Source organism: Nanorana parkeri, unplaced genomic scaffold (assembly GCF_000935625.1).
Source record: "Nanorana parkeri isolate BGI_ZX_2015 unplaced genomic scaffold, ASM93562v1 scaffold56, whole genome shotgun sequence".
In the NCBI taxonomy this organism is placed as follows: domain Eukaryota; kingdom Metazoa; phylum Chordata; class Amphibia; order Anura; family Dicroglossidae; genus Nanorana; species Nanorana parkeri.
Genome location: NW_017306324.1, coordinates 514,071 through 539,655, shown reverse-complemented (window position 1 = coordinate 539,655; position 25,585 = coordinate 514,071). Strand labels below are relative to the sequence as shown.

At 43.8% G+C, this 25,585-nt stretch overlaps 1 protein-coding gene across 1 annotated transcript in view; it reads right to left on the bottom strand.

The window, feature by feature from the left end:
* Nucleotides 1-5,189: 5,189 nt before the first annotated feature.
* Nucleotides 5,190-25,585, bottom strand: part of ARIH2 (ariadne RBR E3 ubiquitin protein ligase 2) — a 35,769-nt gene continuing 15,373 nt past the window's right edge. The window contains exons 3-15 of the mRNA XM_018576133.1: nt 20,863-20,930; nt 19,480-19,543; nt 18,571-18,718; nt 18,363-18,484; nt 16,694-16,803; nt 13,651-13,768; nt 12,822-12,872; nt 12,099-12,120; nt 10,167-10,318; nt 8,831-8,974; nt 7,479-7,547; nt 6,630-6,713; nt 5,190-5,403 (exon numbers count right to left, since the gene is read on the bottom strand). Of these exons, the coding sequence (XP_018431635.1) occupies nt 5,332-5,403; nt 6,630-6,713; nt 7,479-7,547; nt 8,831-8,974; nt 10,167-10,318; nt 12,099-12,120; nt 12,822-12,872; nt 13,651-13,768; nt 16,694-16,803; nt 18,363-18,484; nt 18,571-18,718; nt 19,480-19,543; nt 20,863-20,930 (1,224 nt within the window). The 3' untranslated portion in view covers nt 5,190-5,331. The remainder of the gene's footprint in view (nt 5,404-6,629; nt 6,714-7,478; nt 7,548-8,830; nt 8,975-10,166; nt 10,319-12,098; nt 12,121-12,821; nt 12,873-13,650; nt 13,769-16,693; nt 16,804-18,362; nt 18,485-18,570; nt 18,719-19,479; nt 19,544-20,862; nt 20,931-25,585) is intronic.

Below are 25,585 nucleotides of genomic sequence, written 5' to 3'. Positions count from 1 at the left end.
AGTCAACCCCCCCCCCCCCCCCCCCCAAGAGTGCCGGAGAGAAGAGCGGAATCCAAGCCTCTAATGAGCATCGAAGAGACAATCAATCAATGGAAGTGACAGGAAATGGGGGTGAGATAATCTATACTCACTCATCAGACACATAATGAGGTCTCACATTCCCATAGAGGATTATCCAGCTCAGCTCAAATGGATACAAAAAAAAAAGTAGAAAATGATGTGAGAAAGGAAAAAAAATGAGACACAAAATACCAATAAACTCGACTTTTATATCTGAAGATTGGAGGTTCTTGTGGTAATAAGGACAACTCCAACACTGCAGATGTGTGATGCGCCCTATATATGTCATAGAGTGATGGATCACCTGTTGTAGGAAGGGGTGACCCCGGAGGAGATACACTGCGCACTGTGACAGATACATTATTATTATATATTTCATGAATGTGCGGATTTAGTATCAGCTTATCCCCCTCTGCTAGCGTGCTGCACGTGCAGAAACCTTCCAACCATCCATGACAGATGTGAGATGAGCGGAAGGTAATGGGCTTTGCTGCCAACAGCTGGCAGAATACCAGTTCTGTAATGTGTCTCATTCTGAACTATTAATGCCATGCAAGACTGGCAAGTCTGTCTATCTATCTATCTATCCTCCCTGCAGTGCAGCGGCAGTCCTACTGTAAGGGATTTGTAGTTTCAGCACAGCTGGAGAGCCAAGGTTGCCTACTCCAGCTGTGGTGGAACTACAAATCTCATGAGGCATTGCAAGATACTCATGGCCACAGACATGACTCCCAGAGAGAGATGCATCATGGGATTTGTAGTTTGACCACAGCTGGAGGGCTGGAGTTTGGCTACCCCTGCCCTAGACGAAAAGGAACCATTAACCCTTGCAGTGTGGGAGTAGCCCCACCTAAATGGTTAATAAAGATGTTGCCCATAGTTCTTCCTTAAGCAGCCTGTCTCGAGGATGCCTTCTCCCAGGGGAGCCTCAAAATATTCACACCTTTCCTTGGTGCAGACAGGCAGATGGAAAGGGGTGCTTCGATGTGAAGGGGGCAACCCCACTTTTTCTGTTTTTAAAATGTATACCAGTCCCCTATCTCAGAGGAGGGTCTGGTATGGATGTTGGAAGAGCCACATGTCATTTTCTACATTTAAAGGAGACCATACACCAGTAGAGTTTTGGTCGCTCACTTATAGCTCGTATCCCCCATGAAGCCAAGTCAAATGTTGATGTCCAAAATCGTTCCTTAGCCATACTAACCAACCAATTTTTGACAAACGACGGAAATAAACTCCTTTTGCGCAAGTGCCGTGTTCTTGACGAGATTTTTGATGAAAAAGTGTATATATGCAGCATTAGACTGGGGTGTCTGGAGATTTTGCATGCGTTTGTAAGGGGAGACTTGACTGAAAAAAGGTTGCGAAATGCTGGGCTAAAAAATGTGCAGGTGAAACAAAAACCAGGTAATTATTTTGAATGTATTTTTAAGATTTACCTCCTGAGTCTAGTGTCACTTTAAGATAGAAATTTAGAAATGTGATGCATCCCATTAACCAGCCATCTGTAGGACAGATCACACAGATAAAGGTGATTGTTGTCATGTTGCAGTATTCCTAAATCATGTCACTAAGAAAGATTCTAGGAATGGTCCCCGGAGGGGCGCGATGCTGAAAATAACCGCTATCTTCAACTTATCAAAACAAATGTGGAGAGCTGGCCGTGCTTAAGAAGCCAGCACATTCCCTGGAAGAAGTGCCGGGACCTGCTCTTTGTCAAGTCTACGGCAGGTTGCGCTTCTGACGTGATGCATCCCTCCTTCTTACTGGCACACATTCAGCACTGGTGGCAAGCTTTAAATATCTTCTTGCATGCATTTATCTAATAGCGAAATGGAGCCTACTGCTGCCAACAATAACAAAAGTACCCAGTCCTTTATCTTTGCAAGAAAGTATTTTTTGTCTATTAGAGTTGAGGAGCCGCTGAAATCTCAGCTTGTAGAACAGAAATGTTTTATATATCTTAGAGCAGTGGTCGGCAACTTTGGCAGTTGGCACTGCAGAAGTGTTGAAGCTACAGATCCTATCATCCCTCTGCCTCTGGAAGTCATGCCTGTGCGAGTCTTGCAATACATCATGGGACTTGTAGTTCCACAACAGCTGGCGTGCCAAGGTTGCCCACCCCTGATCTATAATAAGAATTTGCTTTGTTAAAAGGGGCTATCCGTGCACATTTTTGTTCTTGTGCATGTCCCCGGGGGGGCGAGATCTTTCCTCCCTCATTTCCTGTCTCGGTGACACCCATACAAGAAACGTAGGAGTGGTCGTCCCCTAGACAATAAAGGGAAGATAGCAATACTTGTAAGAGTGTGAGTGAGATTTCCTAAATAAATGTAACCCCCAACAAAATGACATTTAGTATGATAAAGCACAGTGTATGATAAACAGCTGGCATTTATTAAAACATTTTATTGCTTTTTTTTTTTCCATTCTATGCTGCACTTTAGTGCCGCTGGTCTCCTGCAGCCACTGCACATCTACATTCACCTCAGTGATGGCTGCATGGCGGGGTTTCTGATGGTGACAACAGTGCACCATGGCTGTGTAATGCGAGTTAAAATGGCCACTTGTAGTCTCTCTACTGGAAGCCCACGTGGCAGGGTGACAATGCTGGAGAACAATTGGGAGACAGCCTGTCCCCTATACACCCTATAACAGAAAATTGTCTAAACAAGGACCTCCAGGCAGGGGAGGACGGGGCTGGGCGGCATTTGTCCTGGGCTATGATATGCTAGGCTGGTAGCCCAAAATGGAGATAATTCCCCAATCAGAGAAGTACCTTTTGACCTGTGATCCCAGCATCCGACAGAGGGAAGGCTTCCAGGGGCAACTTCCTTTGCTGCTTTGACATTTCATAGGACTGAATGGTGAGAGCTCCTACGGAAGTGGATGATGGAAGATGTGCCACACTCAAATTCATCCTGTGCACTGCGACAGCTTTGAGTCCTAATGATTACCCATTATGTTTAAAGCTGAACTCCAGGTATCACTTATTTTGCATACTTGCATTGGTTCAGTGTGGCCCAATGTAAGCAGGAATATGCCGTACCTGATCGGCCGCTGGGAATCTTGTAAAGCTTTGTAGTATTTGGAGCTACTACAGTGCTGGCCGTGATATTTCAGGTCCTGTACTGTGCGGCTGCCCCTCTGCTCTAAAAACCCAGGGGGGTTTCTCGCTCAGCACAGCGGACACTTAGAGAACACCTAGTATTTTTATCTATGAATACAAGGCATTCTCTAATTGGATGAGGGGCATATCTCAACGTTATAGCCCCTCATCCAACTGGAGAATGTCTTGTATTCATTGATACAAAAATTAACATTCTCTGAATGGCCGCTGTGCCTTGAGAGCTACCCTTTGTGTTTCCAGACCAGAGAGGAAGCCACTCACAGGACCCGGGAAATCGCAGCTAGAACTTAGTAGCTTCAGCTTCTGTGCTTTCCAGGATCCCCAGCGACCCATTAGGTATAGCATATGCATACTTACATTAGGATAAGCTGGACCAATGTCACTATGCAAAATAATGCATTTCTAGAGTTCAGCTTTAAGCCCTGAAGAATGGAGGGGGATTTGGGCCCTGAATTGCATGTTCTGTGATGTCATTGGTGAACCAATACTATTTATTAAAGTATCTGTCTGGTGACACAAATCATGATCACATGACGGATGGTTCTCCCAGTATAGGGAATGCAGTACTGGTTAGGGGTTAGAGAAGGTTAATACAGCAAGACATAGGTTTTGCCGCCACTAGGCAACCTAACATCAACTGGTTCACCTGGGAGAATGCAGCCTATCCAGCTCATATGACGTCTTATGGTGTTTTTCCAGGTACTGTTGGGTGTGTCCTTGACTGTCTGAGATAAATGACAGGGGTCATGAAAACAGGCGGGACACCCAAAAACTTTCTAATGAAAAGATAAAAGTTATTAGAGGAGACAGGGCACTGGAATAATGATTCAACAACGGTACAACCAGTCATACATATAAAAGCCATTGCAGTTATTTATGGAGGGCCATTTAAAATGAAAAACAGAAGGCTTAGAAGCTTTGTCAAGTATTATTGTAACTTTTCTTTTGGGGAGGGGGTTCCTTTTATTTGCAGCAGTCTTAATGGAAATGTGAGAAGAGATTTTCCCAATAGGAGCACAGTCTATGGACACCTGCTGGAAGTTCTAATACCCCCAACTCTGTTTGGAGGGTGAAAAAAAACTTTGGCTGGAGGGATTCCTACTTTAAATATCACATTTGGACATTATAACCCTTTCAGAAACCAAAACATAGCTGCCATAATTTTCCTTCTTCCAAATGCTTGAAGACAATATGCATCTCATGAATAAATTATACTCTCAGCACACAGCAGAATGACACTTATGATCCCCCCTCATCATTCTTGTTAAAGATGTCAACAGCACACCATATTGAAGTGAAGAACACGTCTGTTTATTGACGCTTTATGCCAAAACAAATAGCGCTTCGGGACCCCACAGGGTCCCTTTCATTAGGCAGGACATTTCAAGCCTGATGAAGGGGACCCTGTTTGGCCCCCCGGAACTTTATTTGTTTTGACTTGAATCGTCAATAAACAGATGTGTTCTTCACTTCAATATGGGGAGCTGGTGACATCTAACAAGTTTCAGTACTGGCGGCGCCATCTGCGGTCACTTCGAGCACCAACGCTGACAGGGATAGCCGGGTAAGGAGTGCAGCAGGATTCTGGAATACACCCCCTTATTATCCTTTTTCGAAGCAGAAGCTAGAAGAAAAAAAACTCCAGAAAAATTTAAGGTTTTAAAAAGTGTTTTTTTTTGTTTGTTTTTTGTAATTCTAGTTTTTTTTTCTGTATAATTGTACAACAGTTCAAAATGACAGTTTGCATAATAATCTAATTCTATTAACAGCCATTCAAAAAATTGAACTACTTTTTCCAACACTTGCCATCCGGAACAAAATGAAGAAACGAAAGGAAAAAAAAAATTGATCGACCCCTTTTCATTGCCCGGGTGCTCCCAGCAGAAGGCTGCAGGCTAGCAGAGGCAGAGAAAGGGTTAGCTTTAAGGGGAGAAAAAATTAGCAGGGGAGGGAAAAGAAGGTAAGAGGTAAGAAAAGAACACCTGTCATAGGATGTGGTTTTGGTTTGGTACAGCGAGCAGGGTTAACGAGGTGGATTTTCTTCACATTCCTCAAAGCTACTTGTGTTTCGTTGCAGCATCAAGTCTCCGTCACTCCACCACATGCTCAAGCTTTCCTAGGACAAAACGGGCTTCTGATGCTTATGTGTCGTGAAAGTCCTTTAGCAAAGTTCTCCTGCGCTGCTCAGCTATATGCATCTGGTTTTCCAGGTCCTGTGGGAGGAAAAAAGGAGAGAGGGTGATGATGGTCCATTGTCACTGCAGACACAACGGTGCCCAAAGACTAATGCGTGATGAGATTTGTAAGCAAGACCTGACCCTCATCAAGTACCTGTGCTGTTTCCGATTTTACAATTGGGGTGGCTAAGAACTTGCATGACTTACAGCTCATCAACGGTCAGAAAAGCCACTCATGAGTCTGAGATGCCAAAAGTGAAGCGTGGAAGGGGACAATACTGGAGGTGCAAAATACTGTGGGAAAGGCGGCACAATTTTGTATGCTTATGTAGGCAATGCCCCTGGACTTTGGAGCTGCTGCTGGCTACAGAGGACTTCTCTAAAGTAAATCTGTCAACCTGGTTAAAGCTGCAGTGCCAAATAAAAATGGCATCTTTGTACCGACAGTAAAATCCTTTTCTCTGAATGAATTGAAGCAAAAAGGAATTGAAACCTTTGTGTTATACTTGTGTTATACTTTGTGTTATATACACTTGGAAAAAAAATCAAAAACCCAAAAGCTTGATGGCCAGCCCAGGGTCATGTACGTTTTTCCATCTGTTGTGATGAATGCGCTGCTTTAACGCAGCACACGTTAACACATCAAAAGAGAAATCTAAAGTGAGAATGGGCCCTGAGGACTAGTCCACACCCAAACTGCGTGCATCTGCAATTCGATGCATTTTGCCGCGATTGATGCGCTTTGGTTTTTTCTTTTTTGCTTAAAATGGGACTTTAGGTGCGTTAGTGCGTTTTAACGCGTTCCGTTACGAATTGGGCAAGCAGTCTTTTTTTCTGACTGCATCGGAAAGGACTGCACTGGTGTGACTAGAGCACCAGAAATCCCATAGGAAGGCATTGAGATATATTTTGGCTGCAGCAGCCAAACTGAACGGACTGCATCACAACTGCATCTGGCGTGAAATAGCCCTAAAAGGTATACTGAGCGATCTTTCTAACTGCATTAAAGTTTTAACATTTCCTGAATTGCAGAGTTCACCGTCGGCTTTCACTGGCTGCTTGGAGCGATCTTCAGCACATTATAGAAGAGTAGGGCCACACATCTGTTGTACCTGAGACTGACATATTCTGGGATTGCCCTCCATCAATAAATAGCCTAATACAGGGGATTCTGAAGGTTTGTGATGAAATAAAAAGGCCGTAAAAGTTTATACTGAAAGCTGAATTGCTCAATATTAAAATTGTTGTCACTTAGTACTTACCCCTCTGTCATAACTGTCTGCTCTTTCCACTTTCCATGAAAGGTTCTCAATCTCCGCCTCTAGCTGTGCCTGCTGATACTCAAACTACAAAAGAAATTACAGGGTGTTAAGCAGACAGCGCTGAGTGTATTATGGAATATGATTTATGTCTGCAACAGACAGGAAACTAGTGCCAAGACACATCAAGGATAATCAGAAGTGCTGTATTACTGCCTGCAGTGACAAGAAATATAAATAAAAGGTGTGAATAAAGTCTAAGCAAATCATTACGGTAACATCTGCAGCCAGTCAGTTCATTTGACATTTGCTACATCAATGGGAATGCAGCCTATCCATAATCAGAGACCAAAAGCATGACTAAAAATGCATCCTATCTGCTCACCAGAGACCAAAAGCATCAATTTGAATGCAGCCTATCGGCTCACCAGAGACCAAAAGAATCAAAGTGAATGCAGCTTATCCACTCACTAGAGATCAGTGACATCACTGGGAGAATGCAGCCTCTCCATTCACTAGAGATCAGCGACATCACTGGGAGAATACCGCCTCTCCATTCACTAGAGATCAGGGACATCCCTGGAAAAATGCGGCTATCCATTCACATGTGATCAGTGACCTCTCTAGGAGAATGCAGCCTATCCATTCACTAGAGATCAATGACATCTCTGGAAAAATGCTGGCTATCCATTCACTAGAGATAAGAGACACATCTGGGAGAATGCAGCCTATCCATTCACTAGAGATCAGCGACATCTCTTGGAGAGACCAGTGATATTAATATCATAACTTTTAAACGGAACATGCACAATTGCTGCTTATAATGCAAGGTATGACGGGTCCAGTACTTACGAGCTTCTTTCTGGGGCCTGACTCCATGTAGTAAGCATAGGGATATGTATATTGCAGAGTGTATCGGCACTGGAAGAGAAGGAGGAAAATGTCAGTTGCAAGCCCTCGTATTTATCTTGAATATTTAATACATGTATTCACCTGTCTTATAAACCCATACCAATCCAAAATGATGTGACAGATTATAGTGCAATCCACCACAAAACTGGCATTTTAGCTTTAGGCAGATGATGGAGGGATCGAGCTGAACTTAAAGCAAGCAGCTCAATATGTTTAAAATAAATAGAAAATGCTTTACCCAGCAAAGGATTTAATCCATTCTTTGGATCCAGGCAACCCCCTATGTCAGAGCACATCTAGCTCAGTGACATCGCTTTTCTCTGTTACAGTTAAGCAATGAGGCCTGGTCAAGAACACACCTCCAGCCTGCTGACTTAATGATGGAGAAATAGCACACCACTGAGGTCACGCCTAAGCACTCTCCTCCAGTAAGCATGTTTACAGTGTTAGAATGAGCCAAGCAACAGAGCTCTGTCTGGTTCAGGGTTGTCCTTCCCTCTTACAACCTGAACACTGTTGTGCAGATGATTACTGGAAGCTAATATAAAGACACATTTAGGTCCTTTATACTTGTTGTGTAAAGCCCTGTGATGGAGGCTGAATCACGGAAGGCAGTGAATACTCTCCTGTAGCCTAAACTATACTCCCATACAACTATACAGCTGCAATACAAGTAATTACCAAGAGATGTCAGTATCACACTGCCATATACAGAAACAGTAGTACAGGCCATATCTTCATTCAGGCTGGGTTCACAGCATTTTCCGGACCAGATCTGGAACATAGTGCATTGCATTTTTTGCAGCGATTGTAATTTTTATTTTTTTTTAGCTTAAAATGGTCTTACAGGTGCGTTCCAGACGTTTTTGATGCGATCCAGTGCATTCCAGACCAGACAAAATAGGACAAGCAGTATTTTTCTGGTCTGGAATGGACTGCGCTGGTGGGAACAGAGGCCAGAAAAAGCATAGGGATACATTGGGATGCATTTTGGGTCCGGAAACAGTCTGGTCTGGAGGTAATCTGGATGTGGTGTGAATGAACCCTCAGTGGCAGGGCCGGTGCAAGGATTTTTGCCTACACAGGTGAAGGTGGTTTTTCAGGGGTAGCCCCACTGCAAGGATTCATAAAATGGACCTCTCTCTGACAATTAACTGCCTTTTTGACCTGTTAAATACACCACTGAAAGTAAATTTAGAAACTCCTTTACACTTGACAGCCCCATAAGCCGTTCAGCAGAGTTTAAATAAGAACCTTAAATCATATGAGAAACGGCCAGTTTCCCGACTTACCTTTGCCAGCAGTTTGGCAGCATTCTGTAGGTACTGCCAGTCAATCCAGGTGCCAAGGTTGTTCATGACCCGTTCCTGGATCTTTTCTTGGATTTGCTGGTAGGTCTGGGCTTCCAGCTGCAGACTTTTATTGTGATTCTCCCACTGGTAAAAAGACATAAAGTCAGAGTATGTTAAGCACGTAGCATATAAATCCCGAAGTGAGTGAGCCCCTGTCATGTGCTGTCTAAGCAATTGACAGGTAACTTGGCTGTCATGAGATCAGCACAACCCTGAGCTAAAAAAAACTCTGTTACTGGGATACTTCAACCCTTTCATCGTGTTTACAGCTTTTCACTTACCTTCAATCCCCCCTTCCTAAATCAGAACATTGTCTGGTCACAGGCTTCTGATACTTAATGCAACAGCTGTAGGAAAGCACGTGCATCTCAAATCAATCACATATACAACAGACTAATGCAATATTTAAAAGGAAAATCTGAAAAAGTGCAGGAATTAGGATGTATGGCCGCTAGTGTAGTTCAAAAGTTCAATTTAAAAAAAGAACAAAGCAAAAAATAGGATTTTTGTACACATCGCAAAATCCTCTCTTGTAGTCCATTGATGGGACACAGGACATCTTTAACCTTTCGGGTTATGCAGTTGGCTACGGGAGAATTGTACGTAAACAAACAAAACCTGTAGGCCCGCCAATGGTATAACCCTTCCTACTATCAGCATGCCTGCTTTGTAGCAAAATATTACTAACCGCATGTTTATAAAACACAGAGGCGTGGGAGCTGTGTTTCTCAATGGACTTTATGATGAGTACACAAAAAATAGTTTATTTCTGATCCATTGAGGGACACCGCAATACTTTAAAGGAGAATTATGAGGCGCGTGATTTTCACTCAGCCTCATAATCTGAGCCAACCTCTGACAATGAAACGGTCACAGGTCGGCTCAGTAGATCGGGATGTGAGCGAACACATACCGGCGCTCGCTCACTCACTTCTCAGAGCCAATCAACCCTACGACATGCACATGTAGTGGCAGGGAACAGGCTGACAGGAGTTGAGGACGTAGTGTGCTTCTGCCCCTTTATTGTCCAATCAGGAGGTTGGAGCCGGGGGCGGGGGGACACTATTGTATTCTTTAACTCTCGGAAAGTGGTGTCACGCTTCTGGCTGTGTATGACTCACAAAAGGTGGTTGAACGGAATTACAAATTCTTTGCCAGATCAGGCAGTTCGAATGTGTATTTAGTTTCTCGCATAGAGTACTCATGACTTTAATAGTGTGATTGCACTACTAAAAACCATCTGACATTAATAAAGTGGCCTCCGGCCCTCTCTTACCCTCTCAAAGTAGAAGAGATATTTCTTGAGGGCCTCTCTAGCCTGGGCCTGCTGACTCTGGTTTACAATGTCGGGATTCTCTTTATACCGGCTGCACTCATAATACTCGCTGCCGTGTGTTTTCCAGTCGCCAAGGCACATCCAGCAAAAGTCTAAAAACACAAAACATTGTTACACCGCAACTTTTCAACAAAACTCTGAGCATTTAATGAGTTTTATAAAGTACTCATCGTGGAGCATTCAGACATGCATGCATTATACACACAACAGATTTCCCCAATTTATTGTTTTCCCTATTTTACTTATCTACAATTTAAAGGATAAGTGCACTTTAATATAGGGATGAACCAATACCAAGTACCGTACTCGGTACAAGTACAGATACTTTTCGAGCTCCCAGACTACACTAGAGAAAAATTCAAAAGTTAGGAGGCAGCTGTCATTTGTACGGAGCACACGGCGCTCCCGGGATTTGTACATCTCTGTTTTAATGTATGATTTTGTTTTTATAAATATATATTAGTGATGCACCGATACCATTTTTGCAAGTACAAGTATTGATACTCGCCTAAGTACTCACAGATACAAGTACTGATACATTTTTGTTTACTGTCATGTGACAGTTTTTCTAGAACAATACAGACTAATGATTTCTGGACAGTGGTGGAGCGCCAGAGCCAGGTCCCAGCTGCAAACGCTGCAACCCTGGTAGTTCTCATGAAAATGACAAGTATCGGCACTGGTATCTGAACTGGTATCGGAGCATCACTACTTTAATACAAACACAGTTTTTCTTTTTATCCTAACCTAAACTACTCTCCCTCTCCACAGATACATTATCCTTTAACTCTTCCCTTTTTACTTAAATACAAAAATATTCATTTTCAGCTGGGAGTCTGTCTTAGGTTTTATTTCACTGGTTTCTCTTAGTGGCCAGTAAACCACACGACTGCTTCTTTCACTCCTTTATCTCAGCTCTAGCATTTTGTTTTCTGCATAATTGGCAATGAGCATGCTTCTGAAGGTGCCCATACTGGCTAAAATTCGCAGTGTGTGGGGCTGTCAGCTCCCTTTCAGGCGGCATTCCTCAATTAGCTGATCGAAGGAGCTTGATGGAAAATCTTTGTGCGATCAGAGCCAGCAGATGATGAGTTGCCCGCTTTGAGCCGACGGCCCCTGTCAGACTACAATGCAAACCGCGGCGATTTCTCATTCGGCATGCTGTTTGTGTTGATGGAAGAATCATGTCAATTGACAGGTGTATGGCCAGCCTTAGAGAGAAACGTTCACTTTGCCCATTCAGTGTGGAGTGACAGTGCCTTCAGAAGGCACTGTCCCCACCCCAACAAGTTATACTCACCCCTCTGTGCTTCCTTGCCACAGCCCTGCTTCATCACAGCCCTCACTCTGTTGCTATAAAGGAGCGCCCTTTCTGGTATGTGGGGACATGCAACAGTGCTAAGGCCTGAATAGCCAGTTACCAGACCAAAAGCTGATATGTAGGTGGGTGAGATGACAGTGGCGTCATCTCCCTGGGTATGATCAAACAACATCTAACACCAAGTGTGGACTGTAATGGGGAGGCATGCATGGATAACCCAATGTAACAGCCAACCTTCTAAAAGTCATTTTTGCATAGGGCTACGTACGCCTCTCCACCCAGCATTTTTTTTTCTTACAGGACTCCTGGGGCACATTAGGGTAGCAGATGATGTAGAAAGATAGGAGCATCTTATAGCACCTGCTATGTGGCATCTCTCTTAACTTTGTCTAGTTTATCCCAAGCACAGGTATACTTTTATTAGAACAAGACAGGTAATACAAACTTAAAAAGCAGATTTGTTCTCTCCTCTGTCTTACAACAACTAACTCTCCTGAAAGGTACACTTTAATGGCCCCATAAACAAAACAGAGATCAGTTAAGATACTTACCATGCTTGCATTTCGAACATTGCTGCAAGAAACAAAAGAAAGTATTACAAATTTCTCAAGTCATTTTACTACCAAGGTAAGATGAATCTAAAGACCACACATGAAACATTTAAGAAAGCAGGTCATGTATAAAGTAAATGTAAACCCACTTTTTTATTTTTTAATCATTTTTGATAGAGTAGGGAAAGGTAAAATCCCTGTCCAGTGGGAAGACTTCCCGTAACTTCCTGTCGTATAAGCACAACAGGAAGTGAGAGGATATCTCTCAAAATTGATGGACAGCTAACAGCAGAACCATTAGAAGACTTTCAATTTCTATTCCTGTTCTGGCGAAATGTTAGATTTTCCTTTATTTTCAGTCTCAAGAACAATGACCAGAAGGGCAAATAGAGAAAGTAAAAATTGCAGAGATGGGCAAAATTGCAACTGTTTTATAACTGGGCTGAATGATAACCCTTCTCCACTCTACGCACTAGTTTTTGACTGGAATTCCACATTGGATACAATAAAACTTGAAGAAATGCCATGTGAAAACGTTGTTTACAGCAAACACTAGGAAGACAACTGGAACCTGGATGGATGCTATGGACAACTATTGTGGTTGCTAGGTTTATTTTTCAGATAGCGGATAAATTAATCACTACAATATTTTAAAATTACAAAAACAGAACTTCAATATGATCACAACATGATGAATTCTTGCTTTAGATATGTCATACTCACCATGTGATTGCACCCTCCATTTTTTTCAATACAAATATTGCACTTGGGACACTGGCAGTGAAACAGAAAAAACATATATAAATATATCGGTGATATATAATATCACCGAGAACACTTTAAGACACTTTATACATCTAACAGACATTACAATGCTTGCAAGGTTAAACCCCAACCCCAGGGTGAGCACCCCTTAGGAAGTAAGGCGCTGACCCTATGTCTTGCACATAACCAGGTATTTCTCTGCAGCATTTTTAAAGAGACAAAACATGGGGGGAGGATATCCATGTATTGTAGACATGTAGCGAATAGCATTTGTCTTTTAAAGTCTAATGCCAGACAAAACCTGGGTAAGGAACGGTTAGAACACCGTCAGCTTATGGTCAACAGGGGATATTTCCCCTTACTTCCTGTCCATGACAATATATCAGGACAGGAAATATCCCTAAAGGGGCACAGGCCAAAAAATAACCTGGCAGTGGTTGAATTTCTTTCCCGCTCTGTCTAAAATAAAACAATTGTCTGGAGTTGGTTATAAAGTCATCCTTCACAACAACAGAAAGGCACAGCTACCACTACTGACCTTTTTAAAATGAGAGCTGTCTGGCTGTTACTATGACCTACTTTCTCCAATACTTTCTAAATCATTGACCAAAATCACAAGTCCAGATTGCATGCTCGACCTGGGTCAATGACTCAAAACATTGCAGCCAAACAGGTAGCATTTTCAGAGGGAAAAAAATCAGCAATAGTGGCCTTCAAGCACTAAAACACCGGAATACACCATTCACAAAAACGTACAAAACGTCTTGCATCTCTTAACGAGCCTTACATCTTTAGTGTGAGCACTGATGTAGTTTGCAGTTTCCGAGTCGTCCGCACACTTTGTCAGCCACTTCCGGATGGTGGCGCAGTCTGTGGGAGCATGATACATTTGGCGGCAACGAAAGCTAGGAAAAAAACAATAATACTCTGGTGGGTGAAGAAATCCTTTAAATACAAAGATTAAAGTGAACGCTCACTAATGAAAATAATTACACAATTGCAGAAAAAAAACAAGCACTAGTTATCCTTTTTTTTTTTTTTTTAGGGGGCCCCTATCTGACTCCTCCACAGACGAAGATGACGCAGTCCAGCCCTGCTGCCTCCTGGGAAGTCTACGACACCCATCCCAGGGGGCAGATGGCGAGATCTTGTACATGAGCATGTCTGCACAAGCACGGGCGACCTAGCAGAGACCCGCAGCGGCCTGCACATGCATGAAACCTCAGTGCAAGATGACAATGCAGAAACAGAGCAGTGCAAGTAGCCTTCAGCTTCCTCTATGCTACTTCCCCGAACTTCAGGTAAGGGAGCGAGCACTCAGAGTGACATGATCCCCCTCATTAGGACAACTTATCCCATCATTCCGCACGCTATTGATCCGGTTACTGATAGGAGCCACTGCAAAAAGGGAAGACCTGTGCTAAAAGGAAGACACTGTCAACATGACTGAGCAGAGAAGACATGTACGTGCAGCTATGTGATAACTTATCAACTGGGTTAAATTGCACTTTAATTATACAACATGGTATTAAAAGGGAAATGCAGAGCGTTTGTATCTATTAACATTCATTTTAAATACAAACTATATTTGTCCTTTTAAACCAGGAAAATACTGCTGTTGTGCTATTCTAGTCTTTGACGGAACGGAGCTAACTAGATCTTTGCTTTATATTGATCCAAGCCTCTGTACAGTGCATTTTAAAGATCGTTTTGCTGTTTCTCAACAATGAGTCTAATATCGCAGTGGTGCAGCAAAATCCGAGGTGTAGCAAACCGGATAACTATTTTTAAAGTCATTGAGAGTGGTACTTATGTCAGGCTGGGCTTTAAAGCAAACCTGTGTTTTTCCCATGTATGTACTATGGGGAAGGGGACAAATTGGAGTGAACCTATTATTTTGTTCTGCATAGGCACAGCACAGGTTTGTGTTGACTGTTGCACCAAGGACTTGCAATCTGCCAGTATGCCATGAAGCATCGCTCACCACCAAGAGCCACCTCCCACCTAGTGAATGTTTAAATTAAATGTCTAAAGTTCAGAATTAGGTCTATGGGTTGGGGATAGCTTGCCTCGTGATTAGCTACTCTACCCTCAGTCCATACATCTGACGTCACAGATATTTATCTTCCAGTACTCGCCGATACCAGTATTTTCGCTACCATGGAGCTGGCTTCCCGGGCAATCAGAAAGCCGAGCGGCGTGTCATTCCCCTCCGCCCAGCTTCTTAATTTGCTTCCCGTGTAGCCAGGAAGCCGTGTCCGGGGGTAAGTTTCGGAGCATTTGGGCGAGTACGACCATCATTTAGCTCTTTCTTCCCCAGCCCGACTGGCCCTAGTCGGCTACTTTCATTTATTGGATTTCAGTTCTTTCAATCATGGAGGCTCAGCATTACATGTGACTATTACCACAACTTCCTGTGTTTAGAAAGCTATGTACAGCACCCTGTGAGCCCCTCCCACCACCCAGAAGAGATGACATCACTGAGTCTAACATTAAGTATGTAATGAAATCAGAAAGACTTTATTATTTCATTAGCATGTTGATGATGATGATGATGAAAAAAAGGAACCAGGGAAGGCAAAAGATAAATGATTAAAAGGGCACTTTCTGTAAGAGTAGGTACACTGATTGACTGATTGGGGCTAGGGTTCCAACTTTTCTAGCCACTGAGTGTAGGTCAGAACCAAGAGAAAACATGCAGCATGTTTGTGTTCAGTTCACAGGAGAGTCACACAAACTTGGCACTTTTACTGCTGAACACGCCTGGCAGGTCAGCACGTCTGGGAATGACACCAATATGTAAAACTAGGACTGACCAACATGAATCCTCCGAGCACCACTCTGCATGTAGAAACTATATTTAGTTGTATCCACTATAGTGGCCTGTTTATAAACCAAAAAGTCAATGAAGCTTTTGGTAAAAAATGTCTTTTTTTTTTTTTTAAATGAAAAACAAATGATTATCTTTGTTGACCAATCATATTCTAATCTGCCCTGAACCATGTAAAGGGAGAATCTTGGTCATTACTAGGGATGCACCGATACTAGTATCAGCGCCGATGCCGAGTATTCGGGCGAGTACTCGTACTTGCCCAAATGCTCCGATGCCTAGCCCGATACTTCCGGTATCCGGAAGCCGGGCAGCGAGTCATCAAACGCTGCCCTGCTTCCTGACTGGCCGAGAATCCGGCTCCAAGCTCCCTCGTCACTTTCCAGGCAGCATGTAATGACTCGCTGCCTAGCTTCCTGATTGGTCGGGAAGCTGCCCAATCAGGAAGCCGGGCGCTGTGTAATGACCCGGCGCCCAGTTTTCTGATTGACCCGGGAAGTCGGCTTCATGCTCCCTCGTCACCTCTTGACGAGGGAGCATGGAGACGGCTTCTCGGCCAATCAGGAAGCCGGCTCCATGCATTCTCGTCACAAAATGACGAGAAACATGGGGACGGCTTCCCGGCCAATCAGGAAGCCGGCTCCATGCTTTCTAGTCACATAATGACGAGACCCATGGGGACCGCTTCCCTGCTAACCGGGAAGCCGGGTGGAGAGTCTTTACAGCCACCTGGCTTCCTTAATGGGACTTCTGGTATCGGTATTAGTACCGAAGTACTGATACCGGAAAAAAAAAAATCGGTACACGTACTCTATACCGATATCGGTGCATCCCTAGTCATTACTACAGTTAACACAGACCAGTTCCTCTTTCACATGCAAAACCTACAACCACCACTAGAGTCAATAGGGACAGAAGCACCATTTGTCAATCAAACTACAACACAGAAGACTGGAAAACTAGACGCTAGATTGACCTGTGCTGCGATATTAGTACTTACCAGAAGACTTCATTGCACCTGTTGCACTGCACTCGCCGAGCCTTTGGCTCCTGAACCTGTATGACCATAGGACAGTCTGCACCAGGGCAAAGCTGTAACTGATAGTGGCTCTGTGGGAGAGAGAGAAATTGAAAAACAATTAACAATCAGCATAGCTTGGGCAAACAAACCACATCAATATGCTGAAAAGTTTGCACGGCAAAAACCTTTTCTAGTGGTCATCACATGACAGCTATACCCTCCTTTCTTCCCCAAGCTCCTAGGGGTAAGGACTGCCAATAATGATTGCCAGCTTATGATGACATATGAAATCCCAAGCGCTCTTTAGCTTCCTGTATACTGACATAGCGTTCACATGATATAGGTGGAGATAGAGGGATAACTGACGTTCCTAGACACTCCATGTCTAGCAAAGCAAGCTGAGCAGGACTAGGAAGGGGGAAAGTCAGTCTGTGTTGCCACAGACTAAAGCACTATAGGCACACCGTGCCCAGTATGTCCCATTAGAAGTAACAAAGACACCAAACATCCACACTAGCAGAGATCTGCTTTTGTGCTTAGTATGGTCAGAAACCAGGACATTCTTCACAGGGAGACTGGCAGGACCACCAGGTATTTAGAATGGCTTTACATTTTAGTGAATAAATACATAATAGTAGTTAAGGGACAGAACAATACAGTCCCACAGTTCACTTCTAGCTTTAGTCCCAGAGTTTTCAAATCTAGCTTTTCTGTGGAATGTATAGTGTAGACAATCCACAAATAGTTTGTGGTGCACAGGTCCTCAATGAGGTGCCAACCTCGTATTAAGTCATAATAAAGTGGAAAAAGAAAAGTTGGGGTTTTTGGCGCCAATTGAAAAGTACCAATAAACTTCGAACAACAATAAAGTATAAAAATATATTTTTAATTGATATAAAAGATAAAGCATCAATAAATGCCAAGAAAGAAAGTGCACGGCTGGAGACGGCCCCACACGCATCGGCGGCAGCCGATGGTGGAGATTGCCACCAAGTTGCTTTGAGGCCCGCTTCCCTCAGGTCTCTCTGATGCTACTGTCTTTCTTGGCACTTCATAGGACCAGCCCCTGATGTGCATATTCCAGCTTCCTCCACCCAGTGAACATGTGCCCCCGTTCCGCTCAGTGCCTTTGCATACGCATCTGTGGACTTTGCACTGAGGGGACCTCCTCCTCCTGATGAAGCGCCCCACGCCGCGAAACGCGTTGAGTACAGTAATGAGAGTATGGCATTTCCATTGAGCTTTGCAAGTACTGCATCATCACCCACCAAGTGTGGTTCCACTAGAAGTTTTTGTTATTCCAGTCTATGGATGAATTTCCCTATTGATTGTATCCAACTATGAATTATTAATCATGTTTAAAAATATTTTCTGATCATGTATCATTACCTCTAGGGGGTGAAAGGAGGTTCTCTTCAAATCATGTATTTTTATATTCATATGCATTTATTGATGCTTTTTATCTTTTTTGCCTAATCAATTAAAAAATATATTTTTATACTTTGTTGTTCGAAGTTTATTGGTACTTGTCAATTGGCGCCAAAAACCCCAACTTTTCTTTCTCCACCTTATTAGAAAATCCACAATAAGCTTTTGGGAGAGGAAGGAGAAAGAGACCGAAAGAAAGGGGAAGGCGAGGGAAGAATACCTCCACATAATCCCTGAAGAGATAGCGTTTATATTTGTCTTTTAGCTCCTCAATAGGCAGTAAAGGAAACACAACATCTTCTGGCGCTCGGAGCAAGCAGTCTTGGGCCATGCAGGAAATCCCTAGGAGCAAACACACAAAGAAACCATTAGGAAACTAGAAGCGGGTCACAACCTCCCCCAACCAGCTTTTGGATTTGTGGACTCACCCACACCGACCCCGTCCTTCACCAGAACCGTGCAGTGCTGCTCCCAACAATTGCGACAGAAGTGATGCTGACAAGCCAGGAACAGCAGGTTCTCCTTCCGGACAAACTGCATGCACACCGCGCAGTGATGGGAGGAATGTGCCATTACCTGGGAACATGGAAAACATCTCCATTAGGCTGTCAACATTATAGTCTAAGCATTGCATGGCTACACATAGCTAGTCAGGAAACTGCAATAATGGTGAGATCATTTTAATAGAGAGGAATGTCACCCGTGCCCATGAAAAGCATTCCCTATTTTAAGGCTGAAAAAAGAGGAGGTATCAGCCCATCTACATGGAAATGAAAGTGGCCCTATGATGCGTGTTAGGTTTTTTTTTTACTCAGACAATTCATACCAATATCAAGCTTTCAGCCCATGTGTACCGGGCACAACTAACCACTGAAATTATCGGTGGCCAAAAGCAAATGGTTACTGCACAATACATGGATGCTGGCAAGACATGGCTTCCTTTTTTGCATTATGGCAAGTGTGACCTGCAGTATAATTAATGCATTCCCAGAAAAATCATCCTAGTCAGTTCAGCACTTGATTCCACTTCAATTCAGCATGCCGGCTATACATGTAGAGTGCTGAGAGATATTATACTGGGCAGCAAAGCTTATACGATTCTGTCCTGTGACACTGCATGCCAATAGCTGCTCAGGCTTGCTGTATATTAAGTACTTAGTAGAACTCTGACGTGTGGCTGCTTATACGGCCAGCTGTGAAACACGCCCCAGATTCCATAAAGAGAAAGGATTCACAATAGAGCTAAAGGGCACCAGTGGTGATTGTGCAGCTGAAGCAACAGCCGGGCCCATTCCAGAAACAAGAGGACAACCGAGACGTATGCAAAGTGTACTCACATTTTTAGACGATGATGGCTGAACCCTGGCGTCAACCAACAACTGAACAGAATTCGTTTTATGCCTAGAAAAAAAAAATTGAGTCGTCATTAAAGAGTACACAACACTAAGGAGGATTAAAAATAGGGATGCACAGATACCGGTATTTCGGTATAGAGTATCGATATTTTTTCTCGGTACTCGCCGATACCGAATACCGATACCGGACGTACCATTAAGGAAGCCAGGCGGCGGGTAATGACTCGCCACCTGGCTTCCCAATTAGCAGGAAAGCCGCCCCCATGCGACGAGTAAGCATGGAGCCGGCTTTCTGGCCAATCAGCAAGCCGGGCGCCGTGCAATGACGCAGCGCCCAGCTACCCGATAGGCCGGGAAGCCGGCTCCTTGCTCCCTCGCCACTACACAGCGCCCGGCATCCTGATTGGCTAGCTTCCCGACCAATCAGGAAGCCAGGCAGTGCGTCATTACACGCTGCCCGGCTTCCTGATCAGCCGGGAAGCCGACTCCATGCTCTCTGGTCACAAGTGATGAGGTAGCATGGAGTCAGCTTCTCTGCGTGTAATGACGCGCTGCCCGGCTTCCTGATACAAGAAGTATCGGGCTAGGCATTGGAGCATTTGGGCGAGTACGCGTATTTGCCCAAATACTCGGCATCGGCACCAATACCGATACTAGTATTGGTATTGGTGTATCCCTAATTTTAAAAAAATACATGCAGTACATCTCTGCCACAAGTACACATTTCCCCAAGTGTTGCCTCTTTATAACCCTGCAAGCAAAGAAAAATACAGTGAAATGTCAAATTCATGCCTGAACTGACAACATATCTGCTGCTCTGAAATCCTAAGCAGTGTGGTCAGTCCTGCCTGAAATAGAGCGGTAGAGCCAGCAGTCAGTCAATCAGGTAGCAGGTTAGACCCCGAAAATATTGCTAGGATCTTTCCCGGCTACAGCGCAGCTCTGTGCTGTCAGAATATAGCGGGCAATAGCCGGCTGTAAGCTGACAGCTTAGTAAATGTACTCCTGTAACCCAAAAGAGAACTAAGGCCAAAAAAGGTTTGGCCATAGTTCTCTTTTTAAGGCCATTTACACTGTTTTGCTGTGTTGCATTACCAAGCACTGCGGTAAGGCAGTCCAGTTATTTTGAATGTATTATGATATTACAGAAAAGTAACAGTGTAGCATTGAATGTTGAAGCTTCCCCCTTAATCCATTTTGTAAAGGAATACAATTCATGAAAATCGATGCAACTGCACCGGGGAAAAAAAATGATTATATTTAAAACTGTGTTGGTTTGCTGGGTCATCAAGTACACGAGTTGGAATGATTTAGGGCATGCTGACTCCTACGCAATGTTATCCAACAGGAAGGAGAGGTACTTACCGTTCTAAAATTTCTGAGACTTGCCAATGAAAGTGAACTAGGATGAGTTTTGCCACAGAATGAGAGACCTGCGGAACAGAAGTAGTCAGATTCTTAGTATAAAATACATAATCATGACTTTGTTTTCATTTACATGGTAGAGACAGGGTGACTGTTTGCTGCAATGACTCTTTTCTATGGTGAGATACTTGTTAATGGTGCGGCACATCTACAGGAATGTAGATTTCTCTTTTTGGGGATACATTTATAAAGTAGCAGTATGACCTATGCACATTAATAAACAGCAGCAATGTGCGATACAAATGTACATTGCTCTCCATTTGCTTTGGAGCCCGAACTCAATTTAAAGAAATGGGGGGAAAAAAGCCAGCAGGGGTACGGCTAAATCATGTGACCTCTTAAAGTCATGTGACCGGCCTCTCTTCCGATCACATTTTTCTCTGTACGGCTACATTCCACTGGACACCTCAAGACCTACACTGCAGTTTACAGGTTATTACCAGGACGTAAAAGCAGTGGTGTGGGGTAACACTTCGGTGTATGAGCATGTGGAAGTTACTGGAGTGGCTGGTTTCTATTAACCTTCAGAATAAAATAAAAAAAGAATTTGCAATTAAGTTTTCCAAGAACCTTACAATGTAATATACTGGGGGTCAGGGCAGCGGTGAAAGCAGTTGGTGTGGTAAGGAGAACGAGGATCAGCTACAGTGGTAAGAGCAAGGAAATACCCTGGATGTGCCTTTTGCTGGGTGTGGCAGTTGTGGGAGACACTGATGATTTAAAATGTCAATGTTACCACTTTGGGATGAATCACAGTGGGACTGATACGTGGCATGATGGCGACACTATTAAAAATGCTGCACAAACCCCGAGGGGACCCGGCATTTACTGACAGTGCTGCCGATATCCTCTAAACTGCAGCACTCTCCGCAGATACCAGAAATTACCTACCACCCCAGGAAGTCTCCAATCACCAATAACTTGCAACTTATACAAGCCCCATAATCTACTGAAGAGAGCCACAAATAAGTTATTAATGATGGGAAACGTCCTGTCCTGGAAGCCGATTGCTGGTTTTGTGCCGTAATTACTGCAGTTTAGAGACCAGCAGTTCTCCAAATAACCCAGTACCCCCATCACTGAAGCTCCCAGAAGCCATGGCACTGCATCTTTGATGTCGTTTCCTGAGTAATTTGACAGCTATAAGGCTGGGTTCACACCTGGGCGTTCGTAATATGCGCGTTTTTAACACGATTTGCGGTCCGCAAATCGCGTGTTTACGAACTCTATCAGGCTGGGTCCTAATAGATACGCACTGAAATCTGCCCCAAAGAAGCTCCTGTACTATTTCGAGCGTAGGGCGTTTTGCAACGCGTCAAAACGCACTGAAATACGCCCAGGTGGGAACCATGCCTATAGGAATCAATAGGATTTCAGTGCTTGAGCGTTTTTCAGCGCTTCGATCAGCGCTGAAAAACGCCTAGGTGTGAACCCAACCTAAACTTGGTAACTATACCTCTATAGTCAGAGAGTCAGTCCTTTGGACTCTGGGGTAGCTTTGCACATCCCAGATAGCAAGGATAACTTGCCACAAACTTGTAGAAGGGTTACATTGTAATTCTTTCTAACTTGCTGCACACATTCCTGGCAGGTTGTAGACTTGCAGAACACTCGCAGCACAAGTTCTAGTTGACACTTTGCGAATTTGTAGCAAATTTGCTTAGCAAGAGTTCTGCAGGTCTTAGCAAGCACGTTGATCTGGAGACTTGAAATGCAGACTTGATGTAATTGTGCAACACAATTGTGAAGCTTGGCAAGCCTAGCAATGGTTTAGCAAGTCATTGTATTACTTGCAGGTCAATTACTTGCTATCTGGGATTGTAATCGCAGGGGGAAGGGAAGGAGGTGCACACTTTCGGGTTGAAAAGGGAAGCCAAACATTGTGATGTTATAAACCTATCCTCCTTTAGTATGGAGCCCCTCCAATGTGGCAACCATCAAGCAGAAGTCCAACATCCAAATGTACAGTATTGTTTATTTCTTTCACTTTTATTTGAAACACATTGCCTCTATTTATCATCCCCACCTCCTAAACTATCAAACCTTCTACATCTTTATTTTAAACATGCAATCATTATATCAGGCTATAAGGAGGAAACAAACTCAAATTTTACTTCCTGTATTCTTTTTTATAAGTATAAATAGATAAATTCCACTTTAAATTCACATTTAACGTATTAGCCGATACTATGATCGACAGCAAAGGCAGGAAGAGTAAAGGAAAACTCAATGCCTGAGGTTAAAAAAATGGCAGCCACTAGAGGAACCCGGCCCAAGTAATCAATATGGACACAGGTTTTACGTGACCTCATAAAAGTCATAAAGTATTAGGTTCTCCGAGAGGCGGTGTGTCTAGTTACAGGCGCAGGGTCACTGCCAGATCACTGCCAGATAATAAGGACAAGGAGAGGTCTGTGGGAAAACCACAAGAGGTTCCAGTATGTTGATACAGACAGTCACTGTTTACATGCTGTGCACGGTGCAAAGCCTTGTGACAGAAAACAGGCAGCCCACTGCTATCTGCGGTACTCCATTGCTTCTAGGACTAATGAGTCAGCAGACCAGGCAGATCACGCTACCTGGACAGCCTGCCCTATTTGTTCCCACAAGCAGGCTTTACATTAACCCTTCCAGCTTACAGTGCGCTTTCATGCAATAAAGTGGTAACCGAAGCTGTAAAACAATATGCATTTTTACTGTTACCTGCAGCTTTAGGATCTCGCCTCCAAATTAAAGTAGATCTAAACCTTAAAGAACAAGGTTTGCTTAAAGCACTTTTAGTGAATGTTTGCTTTACTTATACTTTAGTTTAAATGTAAAAAGTTTTTTATGTTGTTTTTTTATTGCAAGAGATACATACTATGGGGTCGATTTATAAACCATTCGCAGAGCGAATAGCTTTGCGAACGAGATTTGCAGCACATTGTGGCCACTAGATGGAGCCGAGGAGCATAATTTCCTATGCTCCTTGGCTCCATCTAGTGGCCATTAAGTGCAACAAATCTCACTCATACTGCAAATGGTTTAAAAAAATCAAACCCCACGTCTCCTCTGCAATAAAGGATTCTTACCTTCACTATTGCAAAGATCTTAAACTGCACATTGAGCTGAGCATGTGCAGCTCAGTGTACAATCTTGGCATCTGCTAGGTGCCGGGATGAATTAACTCTGGTGCACATGCATGGGAGTTAGAGCCAATAAAGTTGACTTGAGCTCCTGAACGAAGTGGGAGAGAAGTGACGGTGCCGGCGAGGGTGCACAGCCTTTCCAGCAAAAAGGTCTTTGCCTGCCCCTTTTGAAGCGTGAGCTTGCCATTGCTGTATTGATTTCTATGGGCAAGCTGTGTTCTACTGGGAGGCAGAAACATGGCTCATCTATAGAAATCAATGGGCCTGTGGCAGAGAAAGACTGTGCGGTATCATACGGGGATGTGCAATTCTATTTCTGTTTTGCCACTGAGGAGCAAAAATAGAGGGTATTTGTATCCTTAATAATTAAGTCCTACTTCCATTTTGCCACTGGGGGGTACAGAAATAGTGGCATATCTGACATTGTGCTTATGTTTCTGGTCCCCAGGTAGCAAAGAAGAAAGTAACTCGGTGTACCTCCCCAGCCATGACAGAGTTTGATAAGCACCAACCTCAGGGCATGTAAACCTCCCCAAAGTTCAGCTCCCCTCTAAGCACTACACCAACCCATAACTTACCCCTCACATCAGATCTTGGACACACTTTGCTAGTCTAGCAATAAAAAAAGAGGCTTCACACACTGTTACTTTGTTCTGAGTGGGAATGGTGAAACGTCTCTTTAAGACGAGGGCTGGAAAGCAGGACGACTCCATAATGATTACGTTATGGAACTGCTGCCTCCCGAGGTCAGACCAGCCCCGAAATAGCCCTGGTTTGATTACCAGGATAATCTAAGTGAAAATATGATCTCTTCTTTACTCCCTTTTCCTGGAATCTCAGGAACACTACCGCAGCATTTGGGAAGTTCAATCTGACCGGAGTGGTTATTTGTCTTTTACACATTATTATTCCTTTCATAATCAGCATTGACAGGGGCTCACTCTACTGACACAGATTGTTCAACTTTACACGGCCATTTCCACTTGGAGTGTGAACGCTATCAGCACTGTTTATTTCACTCAAGGACTAGTTCCACAAGGCGAAGGACATTTCAAGCACAACTGCATCATCTGTATTTATCACTATAATGCAATCAGGCTGCATATACAGTAATAAATATGCATATCTTCATTTTTTTTTGGTCGTGACGGCGCCCCCCCTCAGTCCTGCGCCCGGGACAAGAGCCCTCCCTGCCCCCCCGGTTGTTACGCCACTGCACCCCACGTCTTCAGCAGTGACAGGCCTCCCTGCACAGTGTTCCAAGTGCTGCTTGGGGAGTTTCAAACATGACAAGGACATGGGTCCTTTTCCTCTTCTTCCAGCTTCTTTTCTGTCGGTGGGTCGGTGGTCTTCAATGATGCAGAGGATGGTGCTCACGTAATGACTGCAGCACCGTTCTCTGCAAAAATCTAAAGTGAGCCCATGCTCTGTGTCCCATGGGGGGTGTCCATGACAGGCTGACAGGAAGTTAAAGAACAACTCCGGTTAAAAACTTTATTAACCCATGCAGGAAGGAAGGGGGGGGGGGGCACCAT